Here is a 21,100-nt window from a genome sequence, read left to right as displayed (position 1 = left end):
ATTTTTGCTTTTAGTATATTGACAATACCTCTATTGTGGATTGATTTCTCATCAAACTATTTTGAATAGATTACTTTATTTTGAATAGACTGCGAAGTTCTCGTTTCCTTTACGATTTTATAATCCTTTGCAGAAATGAAGTCTCGAAATTTAAAATTAGGAAATGCATTTCTTTCTGAGTTTTTAGTTCAATGTTATGTATTTCATTGCTTTTTAACCATTAAACTGCCCATTTTTTTCAAAAAATTTTGCATATGAAATCCACATAATTGAAAACTGATTAATTATAAATAAAACATACCAGAATTAATTTAAGTTCCATTTCTTATATATCTTTTTATTGAAGTTTCCATTGGTAGTTTTTATCGTTTTTTTATTCCCTTTCTTTGAATATTGTAAAACATTCAGGTTTTAATCTTTTAATTAAATTATGGAATCCTCGAGGTCAGGTTATTTTTCTTCTCGTACACTTTGTCAGTGCCCATTCGATTTTGCATTGCTACCAATTCTGGGATATGATCTTACGGATGGGCACACATCTTTTAGTTTTGTATCGATAGATTAAAATATTTGCAAAAGAATCTGAAATGCTTAAAAGAATAGTTGTCTTTTAAAAATTTTATAAGGATAAAAATGATTTAATTTTGTTTCTTTTCAGTTCTCTTTTGATTTTGGATAGAAAGACCAGAATTGTTTTGCAAATATTTTTATGAGCTCACACTGCAAACAGTAAATGAAAAACTGAAAACTGATATCTTGCTGAAGATTGTAGATGCATCCGAAAAAGTCGGAATTATTTTTATACAGCCCTATAAAATTCAAGTGAAAGTCTTTGAAATGAAACAGCAGAAATAATCACTACCTTGTGAGTTATTTCGTCCGATGATTGATTGATTGTATGTTCCTGGACCTTTCTATTTAATTTTCTTGTTTTGTTGCATTTTTCCACTTGTTTTCTTCGGCAATGAATATACATTAGTCTTTCAGATAATAACATAAAAGTTAACTTTTTATAGCGGTGTAATTCATACTTTTAATTCTTTCAAGTTTCAGTTGTTCAATAATCAACATCAGCAGTGACTGTAAAAGACAATACTTTAGTAAATCTTGTGAACCACTCGAGAATTTCCTATTGCCTAATTACATTCATTGATGGGTTGAATTCCTGAACATTTTCCATTGTGATTTTATATTTCATACACTTTAAAGTGAATTAGAAATAAGTGTTAGTGCATTTGTTTCATTTTATCACATATATTTTTCGTATCTGGTGCAGTATTTCGTTTTAACTTGGAACATTTTTATGCAGTTTCAATAATTGTGATTTTTCTCAATACCATGCATTTTTATATCTGGAACCTTGAGCCATGTGCTGCATTGCTAAAAATATTTCTTTGATTTGGAAATGTTCTTTTCCTTTATGTTGGTTTTGTTCATATTTCTATTTATAGCTAATATTCATCATGAATTATTTCTCATTTCACTGTAATTTATATTCAGTTTTATTAAAGCCATGGAGTTGATCGTTTTATAAGAAATTTATTATAAATCTTGAAGAGAATTTTGCTCCTGGGTCAATTTTTTTGACATATTTCTGAACTCACAGAAAAGCTCTTGATGCAACTTGCTAATTGTAGGCAGGAAAGCTGGCAGGTGACAAAATAATTTATTCATATTGCTATCTAGAAAGAAAAAAAAATTATTATCTATGAAACTTTAATTTATTTGATTATGATTTAAGTTAAGGAGAGCGATAAGTAACTAGAGTAGTGCTGATGTTTCTGAAATTTCATTTAAGAGTTATTTACCTAGAAAGTAAAAGAATATTACGTCAAATTTCGAAGGAAGATTTTCAAAATTATTATTGTTTTTGAAATCTGTTAATTCTTCTTTATCATTAGAAACTCCTTTCCTTTTTTAAAAAAAATCAAGAACGAAATGAAATTATGTTTATTTACGATATATGATACAAAAAGAACAGAAGTTGCTTATATTTTGAAAAAACATTTACTTCTGGCTTATTAAATAAACATAACATGATTAATGAGCTTGCACATTTTTTTTTCTATACTTCATTTTGTTGTAAAATTATTTAAATAATGTGTATGAATATTTATCTTACCATTCATTCTGAATCTTATTATCATGCAAATTTCCTGCATTTTTCTGTCTTCACTATCAAATTCAAATTTGGCAGATGAATCTTGACAGCTAATGCTTTGAACTATTTATCCTCCCTTTCAAGCTTCCCCTCATTCATTTTCCAAATTTAACCATCATTTGACAGTAGTGCAATGGAATGTTAATTTGGAATAAATCGTTATGTAACAGTATGGTTCTATTGAAATAAATTATATTTATAATAATATTTATTCATAATTAGCAACCTTTTGCCTATTTAGTAATAGAATTCTAGAATGTTTCCTTAAATTTGCCTTGTTTCAGAAATTTGAAGCGAGAGCTTTGATCTGTTGGAAAACATTGAAAATCCTTGTGGGTAGATTAAGTATGATGTTTATCAATTAATTTAAATGAAATGTCTGTCAAATAATCATTTATGGATTGAAAAATATAAATTGTTTTGTATTAGTTTTTATATTTAAAAAATCCTCCTGCTTTTATATGAAATAATTTGTAAAATTTAAAAAATTAATCCATCAAAATTGTGTTTTCAATGTCCGAAGTCCTTGGCCTTTCATTTTTATTAATGTGTTGTCGATGATGTTAAAATATTTTCTTCTTAGTTAAGTATAAATTGTCGTCGTATATATTTTTTAAGATGGAATTTTGTGATGTATTTTTTTTCTTCATTTTTTTCCATTTATTTCTTTTATTTGAAAAAAAATACCACTTTCAAATGATGTTTGACCAAGAACATTAAGAAAAGTTTATTTTGTGTGTGTATGTACGCAAATGCTTGTCATTTTCATTTCAGTGAAATGTTTTGATGTTTTATTTTTCCTCTTCAAACATTGTTCGATTACAGAATACTGCATTTTCCTTTCGACGTGAATTTGTTTTTGTTTAAGAAATGACAGTAAAGTGTTTGTTTTAAAATTTAAAAGTATTCTTGTAATCTGAAAAATAAGAGTTAAAATGGTAAAAATGTCACTGAATATTTTTTCATTGTGATTTAAAATTGGACTTATCTTGTAATATCTTTTTTTAAATGTTTTCACAACATGGTTATAATAATTGAAAGACAAGGTAAAGAAGGTTTTTTAAAGGAATTCTTGTTTTTTGGCCGCAGTTTCATCTCTATTTCTAGAATACAATTAAAAGTCTGTTTCTTTATTCATTTTTAATAACCATATTCATTTTAATTGAAAAATTAAACTAAAAATCATCTGCAGCCGTATCTTAGAGGTTAAATTAAAAATATTTTAATTATTTTGCTTCTGCATGGCTTGAAATAATCCTTCATAGAAATAGTTTTTTCTCTCTTTTTACTTAATAAAATGTAAATAATTAACAGATGGAAATTTTCTTCTTGTGAAATTTTATGTAAAATATATAACTTTTTTAAAAATCCTTTTAGAGTTTATTAAAAACAAGATGAATTTTGAAAAATGTTGCCAGAACAATGCCTTGAATTTCAGCAATTCAAATATATTTTGAAGGTAAAAGAAAATGATTGAGAGAGAGAAAATGTTCTTAACATAGTTCTGATGATGACTATGACAAATCTCAATGATACAGATAAAACTGCATATACAGCTTATTTGGATAATGAAGATGAATGTTTAATTGTCCATAATTTGATTATTATTATTAAAGTATTAATTCCCATTATGTACTTAAATGAGTTGCATCAGTGCATTTGCACATGAACAGGATAATTTTTAAAAAATATGGTTTGAAGAATGACATTATAGATTGCCAGAGTATCATTAATTGTGTGAAGAAAGACAGATTTAAAAACTAATTTGGGGAAGGATTATCAAATATCGTCCTAATTTATTTATAAAGAGGATAAACTAGAAGGCAATTGAATAATGTGATCCTAGAATAAACTTGTTCATTGAACATTTTATTTTTGAAACCCTTGAGGCCATTTTCCTTCTATATTCTCAAATTTTCAAAAAATTGTGTTACCTTTAAATTTTTTCCTGATATTTGTTTGTACCTAAAATGCTTAAAAATTTTTTATCGCCAAAAGTAATTCCATTATTGAGGGAAATCTGCGGCATATTTAATTCCAAATCAATTACAATAAGTAATGAATCAATCAGTTTTTTTCACAATGTTTTTCATCTTTACTTTTCTTTTAAGTCATTTGATGTTTTATTTTTTTATATTAATCATTGAGATATATTTATTTAAAAGATTCTCTCATATAGATTTTCTTCCTAAAAAAGTTCAAAATTCGAATAAAGGAAAAAATTTGAAATGTTTTTCACTTCTTTAAACTAAAAAGTGAAAAACAATTCAAAATTTTTTGAATCATGCATATTAGAACATTTATGAAAATCTTTTTAATTTTTTTTATTTTTTCAGTTATTTTCAGTTCAGTTTTTCAGTTATTTATTGTTCGTTGCGACTTATTTTTGTACTATATTGTTATGACAGATCATATATCTGACAATCCTGCAAGTGCAAGATCGCTAAAATGTATTTTATCTGGCCCAAAATAAATAAGTAACTTTTCCATGTTTCATCCTCTCTCTATCACGGATGCGAAACAACAATCATACTGTTTTATTTATTTATTTATTATTATTTTTATTTTCCCAGTATTATTTCTCTCTTACTTATCTTGTCGCTCTTCTGCCATTATTCTTTGGTTGATGCTAAGAGAACAGGTGTTCAAAGAAGGGGAAAAATGTTTATGCCAGATGCAGTATTTACAAAACATGCCACATTTCTCAAAAATAAGTCAATACAATTTATGACCTTTCGCAAATAGTTTTTTATTCATGGAAAAATATGTCACGAATTCACAAGACTATTGTGAATGCCGGTCAATCATAATAATCTTCTGAATAAAAGGCACGCACTGAAAAAAGAAGACTCAAAATCGTCTGCCAGCGACGAGTCTTCTGATTCAACTTGTTTATGTTGAAACTAATCCACGATCTCTGATTCGTAAGTTACTGAAAACTTCGTACCTGTAAGTGCAGAAATTTAAAGTTTATGTTCACTTTCATTTTGGAAAATCTAATATGTTTTTTATTTTAAAATGTATTTGTATTTCGGGCTATTTAATACTTCTCAATATTTTTAATTTTGGTTGGATCGATTTCATTGGCTATTTTTGTAGTTTTTCAGATAATTTAAAGGTAATTGTTTACTTTAGTAATATAATAGATAAAGAAGCTGTATCATACTTAATAATATATTTTAGAAGACCAAAAAACGAAATATAATTTTAAATTAAAAGGTAAGTTTTGGTTATGATACAATGTGGGAAGAGTTCAGAATCAATTCAAAATTTCTTTCTAAATGCGACTTTCATAGCTCAAGTGTTTTTAGTTTTTGTTAAAGTTTCCAAAGAAGCTTATATTATATAACCAGGAGTCTTCGACTCATAATCACTTCAAAATGAAAAGGTAAAAATATTCAATTGTGGATCTCTGTCTTTCAATAGAGAGTTTGCTAAAAAACCAAATACGTGTATTTGCAACTTGGAAATCTTTAGCTGCAATAATAATATAAATGCGTGTTTATGTAGAATAAAGCAAAAAAAAAAATCCAAGAAAGTTTTGTATTTCTTATCAAAAGCGTATGGAGGAGCCTGCATTCAATCATATTCATATGAGTATATATTAGGAATGTTGTATACCAAGAGAAATATTAAATTAATATCCGCTGTGACAGATTCAAATTCCAAGAATATCCACTCATTTGACAGTTAATAAATTTTTTGTGTATGAATCCAGTTACATAGTGAATGTTGCCAATTTCTTTGCTACTAAATAAAAAGCAGGGTGAGAACTTACTTATGGCTGTAAGTTAAACATCAATTAAGCTGCGACTGCCTAAAATACAAATATCCAAACTGAAATAAATGAAGCTTGAAGGGTATTCGGCCAGATGACTGGTATACTGTATTTGAAATATGAAAAAAATATTATAGAGGTTATAAGGTAAACATAAAAGGGATGGGATATTGTCTCAGTGAAATCAAATTCCATCTTCTACAAAGAAGCCAACAAGATGAATTTGTATGAAACAAATATTTGAAAGCCGACTTTCAAACAAGCGGGCTCACAGTTCGTTCACCAGAATCCTTTTAATTCTGATAGTAAATGTAATAGAAATGCATGCATATTGAATCTATTATCACCACTCATTCTGTAAGAATTTACCTTACTAAAGAGAAAAACACGAGCCTCAATTTTAAAGTCAAGATAGGGCAATGAAAGGTTTAATTCTGTAGAATACATAGATTGACTTAGTCAAAAAATTTCAGTGTAAAATCAACTGAAGTCCAATTTTTATTTATTAAATATAATTTGAACACTTTTAGCTTGGTGTATTTTGAATGTGGATCGGGTTTTTATGTAATTACATATTAATGGAAAAGTTATTTTGTATCTTTAGAAAAAATAAAGTATTTTTAAGACTAATTCTTGAATACTCTCATTTTTAATATTTATTTACTACCTCTCAATGTATTTTAAGCCGTCCTGTTTTCAGGAGTTATGTAAAATGTTCGGATTTTTTTTTTTTTTTTTGCTGAATATTTCTGATGCACAAAACATATTGAGTATATACTATGATTCAAGTTACAACTTTTAAAAAAACAGTTATGTTGTTGACATTTTTCTTTCCATTCTCTAGTTTCTATCTGGATTCTAGAGAATGGAAAGAAAAATGTCAACAACATAACTGTTTTTTTAAAAGTTGTAACTTGAAACATAGTATATACTCAATATGTTTTGTGCATCAGAAATATTGAGCAAAAAAAAAAACAAAAAAAAATCTGAACATTTTACATAACTCCTGAAAACAGGACGGCTTAAAATACATTGAGAGGTAGTAAATAAATATTAAAAATGAAAGTATTCAAGAATTAGTCTTAAAAATACTTTATTTTTTCTAAAGATACAAAATAACTTTTCCATTAATATGTAATTACATAAAAACCCGATGCACATTCAAAATACACTAAGCTAAAATTGCTCAAATTATATTTAATAAATAAAAATTGGACTTCAGTTGATGAGACATCACTTTTATGGAATTGTTATTCACACGAAAATTCAAGCTATTTTCAGAAAACTTAAGATATGACAATATTTTATGGCGTCGCCAGGGTAAGCGGCGTCCGGGTATAATACGATTCTTTCGTCTTCCCGCTATCGTCATAAGAGACTTTAAAAAGTGCTAATGGTAACTCACGTAATAATTACAAGATATTTTATAATGTATCTAGGATGATTTTCAAAATTTTTAATACCTATCAATAATGTGAGGATATCCTAAAAGTGTTATTCAGCCTTTTGTGTTAATAGGCTGGGGATACTGTATTCTTTATTTATTCGAAATGAAGCATAAATACATTAATATTTCCTCATAAATGTTTCCCCTAAGACGAGCGCCAGGGATTCTACGCCTCGAAAATACGCCGCTGGTTCCAAACGATATTTTCTCCTTTTATTTTTATCTTTCTTTCTAGCTGGGGATTTTTTCTTTCTCCTTCCTTCCCTCGGTGACAAGCGAAAGAGTTTTTCAAGAGAAGCCAATGTTTCTCTGTTTACATTCTGTTTCTTTTGGATATCCGAAGGATTATGTGTGAGCTGCGCGATGTAATCCAGGCGATCGTCCCTAGCATATCGTTTTCATTGGCAGCTGTCCACCCTCATCGTTCGTGTCTTAAAGTTCAAATGAAGTCAACACCTAGAGCCTTGTCCTTAAGAGAACACCGTCCTTACTGATCAGTGTCCCCGGAAGTGGCTCCCCGCATGTACAGGTTCCGATTCATACTATGGTCAGATTGCCTGATATTGTGAAATTTCAGAACCAATGCTACCATACTTTGTCAGTCTTTGCAGTGGTTGATACCGTCTGACGATTTTTTTTTCCCATATCATATTGGTTTAAAAAAAAGAAGATCTCTCTAGTGGGTTTTGAATAAAGTTTTGATCCTGAACATAGCTTGACTTTGTGCAGGTACTATAAAATTACCAGAGGGATCTTTCATCCCAAATTCATTAAATTGCTTTCAGTGTAGAGCACTTTGGCGAATCAAAAGCAAATTGCCGCAGAAACGCCACTTTTGCTTGTTATGCAATAAAGGGTCGAAACAGCCAATTATGTGTTTCATAGAAAAAATACTTGACCTGCATTAAAATTATAAATCCTATTTTTTCTCCTGTCTCACTAGAAAACTGAAAAGTAACCAACAACTGCTAAAATAAAAAGAGACGATATTCTGAATCTAGACGAAAATTCCTAACACAAACAGCTTAAGTTTTCGTTTATGTCCACGTTTCAAAAAACAATTTCCTCAAATTGCTTATACACAAAGTGAATAAAATAGGTGACATCTTCTAAGTGCCCTGAAAATGCGTCTTCTGATGTTAAGCAATCCCTAATCAGTGCACTGAAACTCTTACACTAGAAAAATCTAAAAACTTACTGATATTAAAGCTTTCAAAATGCAGTCCACAAGAACTTTATTCCCTTTTTCAGTGGCATATTAAACTGTCCAAGTCTCTAATTTCATCCGTATGAGGATGAGGGTGAGCGTTAGATTAGTATCGAAATTCATGGCCCTTCATTTGTTATTCCTATTACATCTTCAGCGACACATTCTTTTAATGGATAACTTCTTTTCTTGGAATAATAGAGACACTCACTTAGAATTTCAGACAATCAAGAGCTTTCTTGAGAACTCCATCCTGTCTTTTTTTTACCTTCCAAGAACGGTTTTTGAAACCTTATTACCTCTGAAGCTCCATATTTGTAGTAGTGTGAGGAAATATAATGACACTTAAGTTTATAAGTCTAATTTGCTTATCCAGTTCCAAAATTCAATTTTCCTGTATTTTGAAAGTCAAAATTCTTATTTTACATAACTGATTGAAAGAAACGGGGACACATTATATTCATTTATATTGTCTTTTCATTGCTCTCTGACCCGCCCCAATGCACACGGATAATAAATATTGAATGACCGGACCGCCGCTACAACAACACTGGCGGAAACTGTGGTTGAGTCCTGAGGGCCATCACCGGCCACAGTACAATTATTCCCTAAGGAAGTACGCTCCATCCTTGATGGGAGCGTCAAAAAGAAACCGTAATATTACATCATAAACAGTTCAAATGTTCGAATTCGTTTTGAAAGATTTTAATAAAATATTGCTAGAGTTGTTCAAAAAACACTTGATATGCTAATAGTTTTGCCACTATAAACTATTAAGATTAGATATTCGAGCAGTTATGTGTATGGAACTTTTGAGATATCAGAAAATATAATTACATTGGCTTCGTCTAGGCCATTATAAGATTGCTGAGGGCTTCTAGTGCTGATGTTCCTCACGCACGAACACTGTCTATCTATGTGTGCTGTGAAATATATTCTTTGAATGCCCTTTTCTTAAGTTTCGCCATATTCAGTCTCACCATATTTATCATCTCTAACTCTGAAAGATTTTGTTAGTGTTTAGCATCACTCAAATATGTTTAATTTTTCGAAAGCTGCTCGGCTTAACTCCTGCACTTAACGCGTTTTAACTTTGTTTTCTGCTTATGTTTTTTTTTTTTTTTCATAATGTACAGTTATCTATTATTTCATCTGTGTTCTTTCAAACTTTTACATTTTACAGAAGTTTAAGCTTTGTATTTAAATACAATTTACGGCGACTGCGTTTGTTGCACAGTTGTGCCATTGGTGTCTATTGTATCAAAATAATCCAATGACCAATCCAACCATCAATGTAAATTTAAATTTTGAATAAAACCTTGATCTGTTAATATTTTGATTTTTGATTTAAAAAATGTAAATAAACTAGAAATGATTAAGAAAAACAAGTTTGATTAAATTGTAATCATATTTTTCTGTTTAAACTAGAATTAAAACCATCATTTTATATTTACAGGCCATTCGACGCATACGTTGATTCTCAATCGCAACAATTCTCTTATGGAAAATATAATAAAAATGAGATTCGCTGTTCCTTGCGCGGTGATCACTGTGCTCTTATTCGCCTGTGTTGTAGCTGAAACAGGTAAGTTTTAATATATATTTACAATCATCGCAATAAATGTCATAAGCTACAAAATAGCATATAATTTATTTAATTTAATATACTGAATGTGTTCACTTTTTAAAAAAATCTGCGCTTGATATACAAATGCTCAACATGAATAATAACTTTTAATAAACATGAAATGATTTACGTACATAAAACTCTTAATGCACTTGTCACGAAAATCTCTCTTATTACTCATTGCCGATTGGCAACAATCAAATGTAAACAAACCGCCATAAGAACGTTTCAGACTACTGAACATTTTTAAAGCTGTTTACGGTTTTATACAAGTTTCGATTTGCTAATAAAGGAACTGTAAAATATAGTCTGTAAACTGTAAAATATCGTGTAAATATATTATCTCCGAAGAGGACTCGGCAGTTTTATCGACTCTCCACGTCACAAAAAATTCCAGTCCCTGAAGAGGAAAAAAGATGTAGAAGAAATCAGAATTATAGAAGTGGTCGTTAAATTTAGTCGAGTATCAAAACTGGCTTAGCCACTTCTGGATGTGAAAAATCGCCATGGCTTCCTATGGAGATCAACGCACCTTCCAAAATTAATATCTCCCAAAAATGATTTTTGCTTTACTTTAAAATTTAAGTTGATGGCATCAATTTCATTACTCTACATTTTTTTAACATATAATCTTGCAAACAATCTGTTCTGAATGTTATGATGAAATTCAAACACATCCAACAAAACACTCAATCGCTTGCTTTGGCCAATATTAAATTTTATGTTTAAAAAATTGCTTCCTTTAGACATCAACACCAAGGCAAGAATTTTAGTTCTATTTTTATTTCGTTGCATGTACACTTTTTAATTTGTATGGTAAGTAATTTGTAGTAGACTAGCCGCCTTTGGCGATCAGCTGGTTCGCCAGTATAAATGCTCTCTAAAATTTTCAATTACAAATTTGATGCAACTGGGTTTCATAATAGGTTTTTCAGCAAAATATTTTTAAACTTCAAATTTCGATAGTTATGTGACTCAGTCATAATAATATTTAGGCCTTCAGCAGTCCTGTTCATTTTATAACGCATCTCTCTCTCTCTCTAATTAATTTTCTGTCAGCGCCCATAAAATGTCACTTTAAAACAAAGGGAAATGTTAAACTGCAGTTAAAATAAAAATATTTCTTAATGAGATAAACCATGTCTTTTATTAAATATGCGAATTAAAAGCAGAGTCGTTCTTCAGTGAAGCTTTATGTGTCTTATTATTTTTTATAGCTGATGAGAAAACGTTTCCTTTAAGTGAATCGTTAGACGAATTGGATGCTGCCGAAAGTAGGATGTCTTTATCTAAAGAAGAATACAGGTAAGAGATCTGCTATACTACAAAATAAAAACATATGATAATTAATGTGGTGTGGCTTTCAGAGTTTGATCAGAAACAATGGCTCTGATTATAGTGGGTGTGACGACAGGTGCTTTCGTATGATTTTTAGCATAACTACTCTTACGCTGCTTGACTATGTGCAACTTTAATTTTTACAAGAAGCACAATGGTTTCAGGAATTGATTCTAGTTATGGCATTTTCACATGAGCATAAATTATTCGACTTCAATAGTCTGAACTTCCAATTATGTCGATGAAAAATGAAATTCAATATGATAAACCGAAAATTTATTCCCAACGTTCACTTCTAGTCATTGTTTTATTAACTAATAATCATTGTTTTATTATTAACATTTGCAAAATATTTGAAAAGAAAATTTGCTGTGTGAAAGAGACATTAACTCAGTTTATGGAAATGATATGGCATTAGACGTAGGAAGAAATTCGCAGAAAATTTTATATTTCAGTTACTTTCTGGTAAATTTTCTTCTTACTTTCATTTTCTTTCTAATGCAAATTTTTACAACACAAATTTAAAAAAAAAATTTAAGAAAATATTTCAATTTTGTAATAATAATACTTATGCCGAAAAAAAAACCCACTACGAAATTACAAAATTTTAATTCACTAAAAAATAAATTAATTTTGAAAAATCTATCATTGCATTCACATTTTTTTTAAAAAAATAATCTAATCGCGTTTTCGGGCAATAAGAATGTGCATTAATAAATCAGAAGCGTCACAATATAATCGCTATTTTCACCTCATAAGAATAAGAAAAATATGAGAGCTTCGAAGCAGATGAACTTTAGATACGCATGTAAGGAGGGGATCAGTTCTCATTCTTCATACTTCGGCCATTTTTATGGAATGTACTACTGAAACTTTAGATACTTATTTGAACTGAAGCAGTAATAAATTTTGTTTTGTTTATCTGCTTTGATTGGTAGTTAGATTTTAAGATTCCCTTTTAATGATACTTCGAAGTTCAGAAATATTCATGGGTCTTTAGATATTAATAATTGCTTCAATTTCTTTTATTTTTGATGCTTTCTTTTTAATATGAAGTGCATCATTATAACAATTAACTTAAGAACTCTTAAAAATATGATAATCAGCAGAAAATGAAACGATTAATTATAGAGAACATTCAGTGCAAACAAATCTACATTAAATTGAAAAATTTAGTAAAAGTATTTTTTTTTTTTTTTTTTTTTTTTTTTTATGAAGCACAGTTTTGTAAAGCGTTCTGAATAGAAATCGCTTAAACTTTCAAACCTTACTTCGATAGAAGTACAACACTTCGTTGTTCTGAATTTTCTACAAATAGGAAAACTTTATTTCAATTTTTAGTTGGTCGATTTTACACTTTCAGGAATTCTTAAGATATTTATTTTATTGATTTTACCGAAAATGATTCTACAAAACCAAAAGATGGATCATTATTCGTATATTTCTAAGGAATGAATATTGCTTTCTTCCTTTTTTTTTTTTTTTCTAGAAGTAAATTTTCAAAATTGTGCATGTTTGTTAAATATGATTTTAACTTTATCCGAAAGAATTGTTTCATTTCAAAGACGATGGTTTTTCAGATCCGATGACTGCATACCGCTTCACCATGACTGCACCAAGAATCGTCATGGTTGCTGCCGAAGTGATATGTTCAAATACAAATGTGTGTGCTTTTACAAAGCGGGGAAAGCAAATGAAGAAACGTGCTCTTGTCAGGAGAAATGGTATCTCCGCATGGCGGAGAAAGCCCTGGACAAAGGATCCAAATACTTTCGAATCGGCTGATTTGAAAAAAAAAAAATCTTGAAGTAGTTTTAAATAAAGAACTTATTTGAATGATGCAATGTCTCTATGAATTTCATTCTGTTATTTTTAAAGTAGCTGAAATATATATATTTGCATTTGTTGATTGAAAAGGTGTAAATATGCATTAAGATCCGAAAGAAATAATCCCTTCCTCTGATGTGCGGTCTTTCATTCGGAAATGATGCCATAAAATTATCAAAACAAATAACACTTGAAAATAAACTAAGTATAGAAGAACCCTTAATCGTACTCTAGTTCTTTTTCCTAAGCCATAGATAAAAGTATCACTCGAATCCTTTTAAGAATGCCTATTCAGGCCTTAACTCAAATATTTGGTTTTGCAAAATCATTGCATCCTTCCGTATTTTAATATCCTGCTTAGCCTTGGTTGTATACTTATCAATATTGTAATTCATCAGCTGTGGTTCATAGCATTGAATGGGAGAGTTTTACGCAGTTACATTTATTTGATGAAAACTGACGCCCTGAATCGTGTTTAATTTTTAACTGCTCTTGGTATGTTATGGCTTCTAATAATTTCTTGTGTTCATTTCTTTTATTCGGTTCTAAAGTTTGCATGAAACTGTTAATGTTCTTTTATAGAAAGACGGAACAATACCATCATGCTTCTTTTCGAAAGTGATCGTGGGAGAAGTTGGGCGTCTACGTATGTTTAACATCTTTGTTTCTTCTTAAATGTAGCATGCAAAATTTACCATTTTCTAATTAGTGTTACAGAGGGCAAGCATTCAAACAATTCTTTTGTTTAAAAACTATGCAGAGAAAAAAATGCTAAATCGACTATTGCCTTGCCTGTAACGGCATACTACAAAACTGTACATCAATTTGTATGCTTAAAATGGAAGCCTAATAATTAGCCTCTTTAATAAATGATCTATTTTTTAAGTTGTTTTCGTTTTTTAGTTTAAAAACTTCTATGAAATATTCATAAAAATATTCCTGTACCTATTTTGGTGAAAAAATATATCGTACATAGTAGTTTTTACAAGATTTGTTTATGAAATAAGGTTTAGTATAATGGAGCAATTTCACATGACACCATGATTGCAAGACAACGTAGTTTCACAAAAAACATGTCAACGAATATCCAATGACACGACTGTTTTACAATATGTTCCGTTTTTCTTTTTCTGCCCGAAAGATGTGAAAAGATTTCAAGCCTATGTTGGTACCCATATCAACTAAGTGATCATAATGTATTTCAAAATGTTACAAACCATATAAAATTTTTAAAAAAATTAACATTTTTCTTTAATTGTTAAAAACCAGCACAAAGTCTTATTTTCGCAAGAAAGTTATGAATTATTATCAACTCCATAAGTATATTAACTATAATTTTATTCAATATATCTCTTACTATACAAAATTAATTTGCCTACCAAAAATATAAATAAAAATGCAAACTTTCATTTTTATTTCGGACGTAACTGAGGGTCGATACATAGCATTCTCCGTGTTTATCTTACTTATTTGGTAAATACAAATTTGGAAAATGAAATTGAAAAAAATATTTCGAATAAAACTTTAATACAAAGTAGTTTATACGTTATCTTAATAAGCTTTGTACTTTTATTAATCAGAAATTTATAAATATCATTTTTGTGAATTAAAAAAAACAGCTTCTTACATCGGTTTTGACCTTTGCTACTTCGCAATGACTATTGTTATTAAATTCTTCTGAGAGAATCCATCATGATGCGGTTCACGTTGAGAGACGCCCTATCGACAAAAAGTAGAATACAGGATGTAAATAAAAAATCCCCAGGAGTGATTCCTCCAAAACTTTCTTTCTTCTCTTGTCTGTAATTAAAGCGATTTTCCCCTTCACCTTCCCACATAAAAATTTGGGCATCAAGCAAGATAATGAACTGGGAGGATGCTCGAATTTCAAGCACATGAGCTATTGTACGTCGTTGAGCAGCGAAGAAAACCGAGTATGCCATATTTTATTAATCGCCCAAATTTGCCGTAGAATTACAATTTTATTGACAAAATAGCAATGTATGTATCTAACGTTGCATTTTTCACATATCGCATACAACCTAGTTACATCCTGCTATCTGAATAGACAGTTTGATAGGTCTAGTTCAAAATTTCATATTATTAAGATTAAATAATTGGTAGTATTTGATGATAAAGTTGATATTGAAGTTATAGTATTTTTGTACATACAGACATAAACACTTTTCTTCGGTGGATTTCGTTCAAATCATGATCGAAGACTACAAATTTGATATTAAAATTGCATGCAAAATTTTTTCCATCTAGCTCAAGAAATTCCTGAATAATTGTGATCATAGAAAAAAGGACATAATTTCAAAAATGTGATTTTCGGGCAAAGAGAAGTCGAGTTTTTAATGTTAATGAAACTTTTTTTTTGTACTTCTTATACAAAAAAGTAAAAAAAAAAAAGACAGAGAGAGTGAGAAGGTGACACAGAAAACATAGTGAAAAGCGCATCATCAATGTCAAAGCCTCATAATCATCAGTATCGGGCCACGGATATTTTGTTTCGGAAATTTTAATACTAGGTCGATACGCTTCTTAAACTGGGCTGACTAAAAAGGGCTGCAGATGCTTCTGAGGGTAAATACCCCTGAGCACCGGAGAGCAAAAGTCTAACTTCAGCTCATATAAAGACGACACTCACTCATTCGCTTGCACAACCCCTTCTTACATGGCGTCTCTTCCGCACACCTCACAGATTGGTCACAGGGTAAGGACAGCCATACTCGAACCAGAGACGCCCAGATCACGCTGAGGACGCGCTATACCATGGCCTTTGCGCCGGCGTTTCTCGTAATTGTGATAAGTAACTAATCAATGAAAAAATTGATTTATAATGAAATACCAGTCTCTAATTTAAAATGTATAAAATATTTACTTTTTTAACTAAACTGTAATAACTTCCACTTTCTTTTGTTTCCTACACTTTTTCGCTACCTAATTCTGGTATGTTCCTATATCCATCTCAGCCTTAGGGAAAGGTGTTTACTCCCCCCCCCCTTATAAAATGAAATAGATAAGTTATTTTCATTTTTTACGTTTCGATTAATTGGATTCATTTTAACTTCCCATGGAAATTCGAATTACTTATCATACTTCCAATAAATATTTATATTTATATCCACATAATTCCTTTAGATAGTAAATTTCACTTTTATTTCCCAACGAAATTCCTATCCGTGATTATTGGCATTTATTCTATTGTTAAGATGGTAATAATTATCACCGTTTTTCAATTGTTATCGAACAAATAGTTATTTCAACAGTCACTTTTTGTTATTGTTGTTAACAGCAATATAGATGTTTAATTCTCAACAAAATTACAAAATGCGAACAATGTAGCAGAAGGAACAATGAAAGCATACACTGTTGCTTTCTGTTGAAATTTATTTACTGTTCAGCAGCAGATCGTTGTGCGACTTTTACTTTTTCTGAGTTATGCTTGGTACGTTTCTTGACTGTTTCAATGAGGCTACGGCAATCGTTGGCCTGATCATTTTAGTGACTATTTGGGAATTGGTGAAATATTCCCTATTTCCCCGTCTACCATCTTCTGGGGATTTTGTTTCTGATCCTGATTTGAATCCAAATGCGGAAAATACCATCTCATCCGCCTGAACCGCGAGTTGTCGTGTTGCGCTCGTATGCAATGTTTAGACTTTGACAGGCATTGGAGATCCGAACTGAACTGGCTCCTATTCGAGTCCAGAAAGCTGATGCTCCGGCAGTGAAATCATACATGATTTATAAAATGTGTTGTGGTTTAAACTTGCCGGCCCGATTGGCTCCCATTGGTGTCCCAGTTGTGGTGTCATATGAAATCTATCAATTTTTGCCTGGCTTTGGACTTACCGGTGGAATACCGACAGCGGTAATAGTCAATTTAACATCGAAACTGTCGACAATCTCCGAATACTGCTTATGACTGATCCAAAGATTGTATGTTGCCAAATGTGCAAAGACCGTTGTCTACTCCAGATGCTGGTTCACAAAATGCCATGCGCTACTGGAAGCTATTTAATATTATTTTATACATCAAAAACTGCGGCCAACTGTCATATCAAGTTATGAAACAAGTATGTTGTCAACATCTCAGTGCTGTTATTTTAAAAATTTTTTTTCAAAAACTTGTGTCGGTTACAGCGATGAAGGGAGGGTTGGCGGGTGGGGAACGAGAGTAGCCCACCTCCACGTGGTGTTCTCCGGGCAACGGTGCACTGGAACTGCAACGGCTAAGAGGCTACTCAAGCATGAAATATCAATTTAGAACTTTTATTTTGTCTGGCAAAACTTTTGAGATATCATTTGTTGATTTTTTTTCATTATCTCGAATTTTCTGATAGGAATCCAATAATTAATACTTGAACATTAGTTTCTGCATTTTTAACATGATAATGTTTTTAGGTTAGCATACGTTCTACGTATTACATTATACGACCTGCATGATTTAAAATTTTACCAGACAACATAAAAAACCAGAGGGAGTAATGGCTTCAAAACTTACTCACACATAGTATAAAAAATTGTTGCTCCTCTAATTCTGAAATAACAATGCGGGCCTTGGGTAAGATCACAAACACCTTGCATGGCAAATGCGAATGTAAAAAGAAAGTAAGAATAAAGAAATAATAATATATTAATGAAAAAAGTATAGATCTTTGGCTTGATTCTAACATTTTTATTGAATTTATTATGAGAATACGTATTTTTCATGCCTTTTATTTTGTCCGATTTCGTGATTGCAGTCAGTAAAAACAAACAGCAAAAGAAAGAGGCAGAGAGAGAGAAAAGAGGCAAAATGAAGAATGAGAATAAATGCTATTTACAAAATGAAAGAAAATGAAATTTAAAAAAAAGGGCAGAAGAAAAGAAAGTATTTATAAAAAATAAATGAATAAAACATCGTTCAAATCTTCATTTTTTAAATATACAGAGTGTTTAATTTTCCATGCACATCATTATATTTTAAAATACATTAACAGTTTATAACAAACACCAATATTCATTCAATACTATTATAAAGCAACTTATTTCCTTGATAAAATATTTCGCCTTTATTTAATTCAAACATTATTATTCTAACTGTTTTTTACATTTTTTCACTACTGCCTCTACAGGCGTTCGAATATCAAACTTTCGAATAGCATTTATTTCGATCATTATCGCGTAAGGACTAAGAACACCTAAATTGTCAGATGAATCGCCATTCTCCTTTACTTCTCACAGATGCCCTGATATAACTCCACCACTGGATCAAACAGATAGGAAAACGTAGAATGGTCATCACAGTTGTCCTGAACACTTTTCCTCACACATTTTGAAAAGGAAGTCAAAAGCCTAGAAAAAAAAAACGAAATACGCAAAGTGGCAAGGAGGAATTCTTTAACCATTTTAATTTATTAGTCAAGTATTTGGCGTTTCCCGTTATTTTTTTCATTCACTATATTGTGTAAAATTAAAAGGAAATTAAACAGCTCTATATGAATAACGCAATTTTTGTTGTTATTTTTTATTAATATTACTGCCAAATTTTATGAAAATAATTTTCAAATTAATTCTATTTCTTAACCCAATTTTTAATTGCATATTGAAGGACATCTATACTAAGTTCCCCCTTCAGGACAGCTGAAAGGAGAAAGAAGCATTCCCCCACAGGCCCGCGTGTTCCGAGAGTGTACACCCACAGGCCCGGACAATTTTTCTCACTAAGCCTAATTTTAATTAAAAATTCTTATAAAATCATTGTTTCAAATAAATACGCTGAAATTTATAGTTTATTATAATTGATATTATCTGAATATACTGTATTATATATATGTATATACAATATATATAAGAATATACTCTATATACAATTGCGCTATTTAAAGTAAATGAAATAAAACAAAGAAACATTTTATTAGAGTAAAATTTTAATAAATAAAGTTAATAATAATATATACCTTCAGAAAATGACATACATTTGCTTACTAATATTCAAAACATGGAAAATATTAGGAAACAATGTAAAAAAATTACTAAATTATATTTAAAATGTTTGAAGGTTATGATATATTTTAAAACATATTTCAGGACAAAGCCCAACATTGAATAGTTTTGCATTTATAATAAGGTAATTTCCATTTTTATTCTTTTAAAGAACTATCTGATTCATTCCTCAATTTAGAAATCTCACTCTCAGTTTGCTCTTTTCGCCAGAATGACTAAAATAAAACTAACCCAAAATATACACAAAAAAAAAAAACCTATCTAGCAAACTCCAAAAGCAAACGATAAATGTACACCCACATAAAACAATAAGTAATCTTTTATCCATCTTAGTTAAAATATAAATGTAAACCCAGAGCCAAGGCATTCAAGGTCCTTTAAATGCCCAAACTCTCGAGAGAGCCTAAAAAGTGTAATTGTAACAGAAACCAATGAGTATATTGATGGTCAATGTTCTGTGAATCATTATTATTCGACATTTTAACGGATTTCAACGCCATCTAGTGTCATTTAAACAAAACGTTCCAAATTGAAATCACGCATACGCGATCACGAGCTCCTGGAGAGGGAAAGACTGATCACATATACGACATGACGGAGCCCTGAAGGGAGACTCGCGTGATCACGTATATGTGATCATGGTTCTCAACGGGATAAGAACCTCTCGAGGATGAAACATGTCACCAAATTTCATACTAAACGGTATTGTCCGTTTCAGTATCCAGAGACGACCACTTTTCGATGCTTCTATCTCGCTAAGGGATGAAACGCGGAAGAATGAGAGAATTTCCAGAATTCTTCGTCATTTTTCGACCTTGATCTCCGCTTCACTAGCTACTTTTCAGTTCAATTTTTTTCAAGTATATTTGAATGTCGTCTTGTTTCTAACCTTATTATTTTATTAATTAATTTACTTTCATTTTATTATTATTTTATTTTATTCCCTTGTGTCAGTGGTGCCATATGGGACAAAGGGTACATCTTAGGTACTCATGGGTCACAGCCCTTTTCACGGAGCGCACTTCATTTTGAATTTCCCTTATTCAACCACAGAAAAAAATTTAGATCCGTATCAGAGAACGATTACTTCTGATCCAGTACCTCCAGTGGTATTGTCGCGAATCGGAGGACTTCGTGTCTACAACAGATTGATACCTGCACCAGCCACTATGCAAAAGGAAAGTCTTTAGCCGGCGGGGTGCGAACTAACAACCCAACGCCCTACCAACTGGACTATCCCGGTCTAATGAACATGTTGACAGCCGTATTATCCATTTTCTGGTTACATCGAAAGTTCTAATTTAGTATAGAATTTCCTGCGAGTATGTTTAGCTTACATCTCCTTGTTTTAACAAATTGTCCACCGTGCAAATCGCTCGTGATTCCCGTCTAATGTCTAATTAAATATTCTCTTTTTTTATTACATTTAAATGATAGCAAAGAAGTAAGCATCTTATTAAATAGGGATCTGAATCACAGACATGAATCATGGCTGTTAAATTTCATCCACTATGTTAATTATTTATATAATAGATGCACGAAATCTCAGATAGCATGAAAAACAGAATTGCCTCCCAAAATTATTCTGGATTACTAATCAATTTGGCACTGTACTTTTAGGCAATAATTATTGCACTAAGGGACTGCTTAGAGATGAATTTGTATTCATATTTGTAACTTGATAATTTGAAACGCATCGCGCTAATCTGTCCGTTTGTCAC

The 21,100-nt window shown here is 30.7% G+C and overlaps 1 protein-coding gene across 1 annotated transcript; it reads left to right on the top strand.

Annotated features, from left to right (window-relative positions):
* Nucleotides 1–5,002: 5,002 nt before the first annotated feature.
* On the top strand, nt 5,003–13,395 carry LOC129988921 (toxin-like structure LSTX-D3). The gene is made up of 4 exons (XM_056097208.1): nt 5,003–5,085; nt 10,050–10,178; nt 11,438–11,525; nt 13,139–13,395. The coding sequence occupies exons 2-4, from the start codon at nt 10,094–10,096 to the stop codon at nt 13,341–13,343; spliced, it is 378 nt and encodes a 125-aa protein (XP_055953183.1). The 5' UTR covers nt 5,003–5,085; nt 10,050–10,093; the 3' UTR covers nt 13,344–13,395.
* Nucleotides 13,396–21,100: the final 7,705 nt, after the last annotated feature.

Source organism: Argiope bruennichi, chromosome 10 (assembly GCF_947563725.1).
Source record: "Argiope bruennichi chromosome 10, qqArgBrue1.1, whole genome shotgun sequence".
In the NCBI taxonomy this organism is placed as follows: Eukaryota; Metazoa; Arthropoda; class Arachnida; order Araneae; family Araneidae; genus Argiope; species Argiope bruennichi.
This window is presented reverse-complemented; position numbering and strand designations above follow the sequence as displayed.

What these genes read in the sequence shown, in the direction of transcription:
- LOC129988921 (XM_056097208.1), top strand. Translation starts at nt 10,094, where the DNA reads ATGGAAAATATAATAAAAATGAGATTCGCTGTTCCTTGCGCGGTGATC. An exon ending in CTGTGTTGTAGCTGAAACAG is followed by an intron (nt 10,179 to 11,437) that starts GTAAGTTTTAAT and finishes TATTTTTTATAG; the next exon opens with CTGATGAGAAAACGTTTCCT. An exon ending in TTATCTAAAGAAGAATACAG is followed by an intron (nt 11,526 to 13,138) that starts GTAAGAGATCTG and finishes ATGGTTTTTCAG; the next exon opens with ATCCGATGACTGCATACCGC.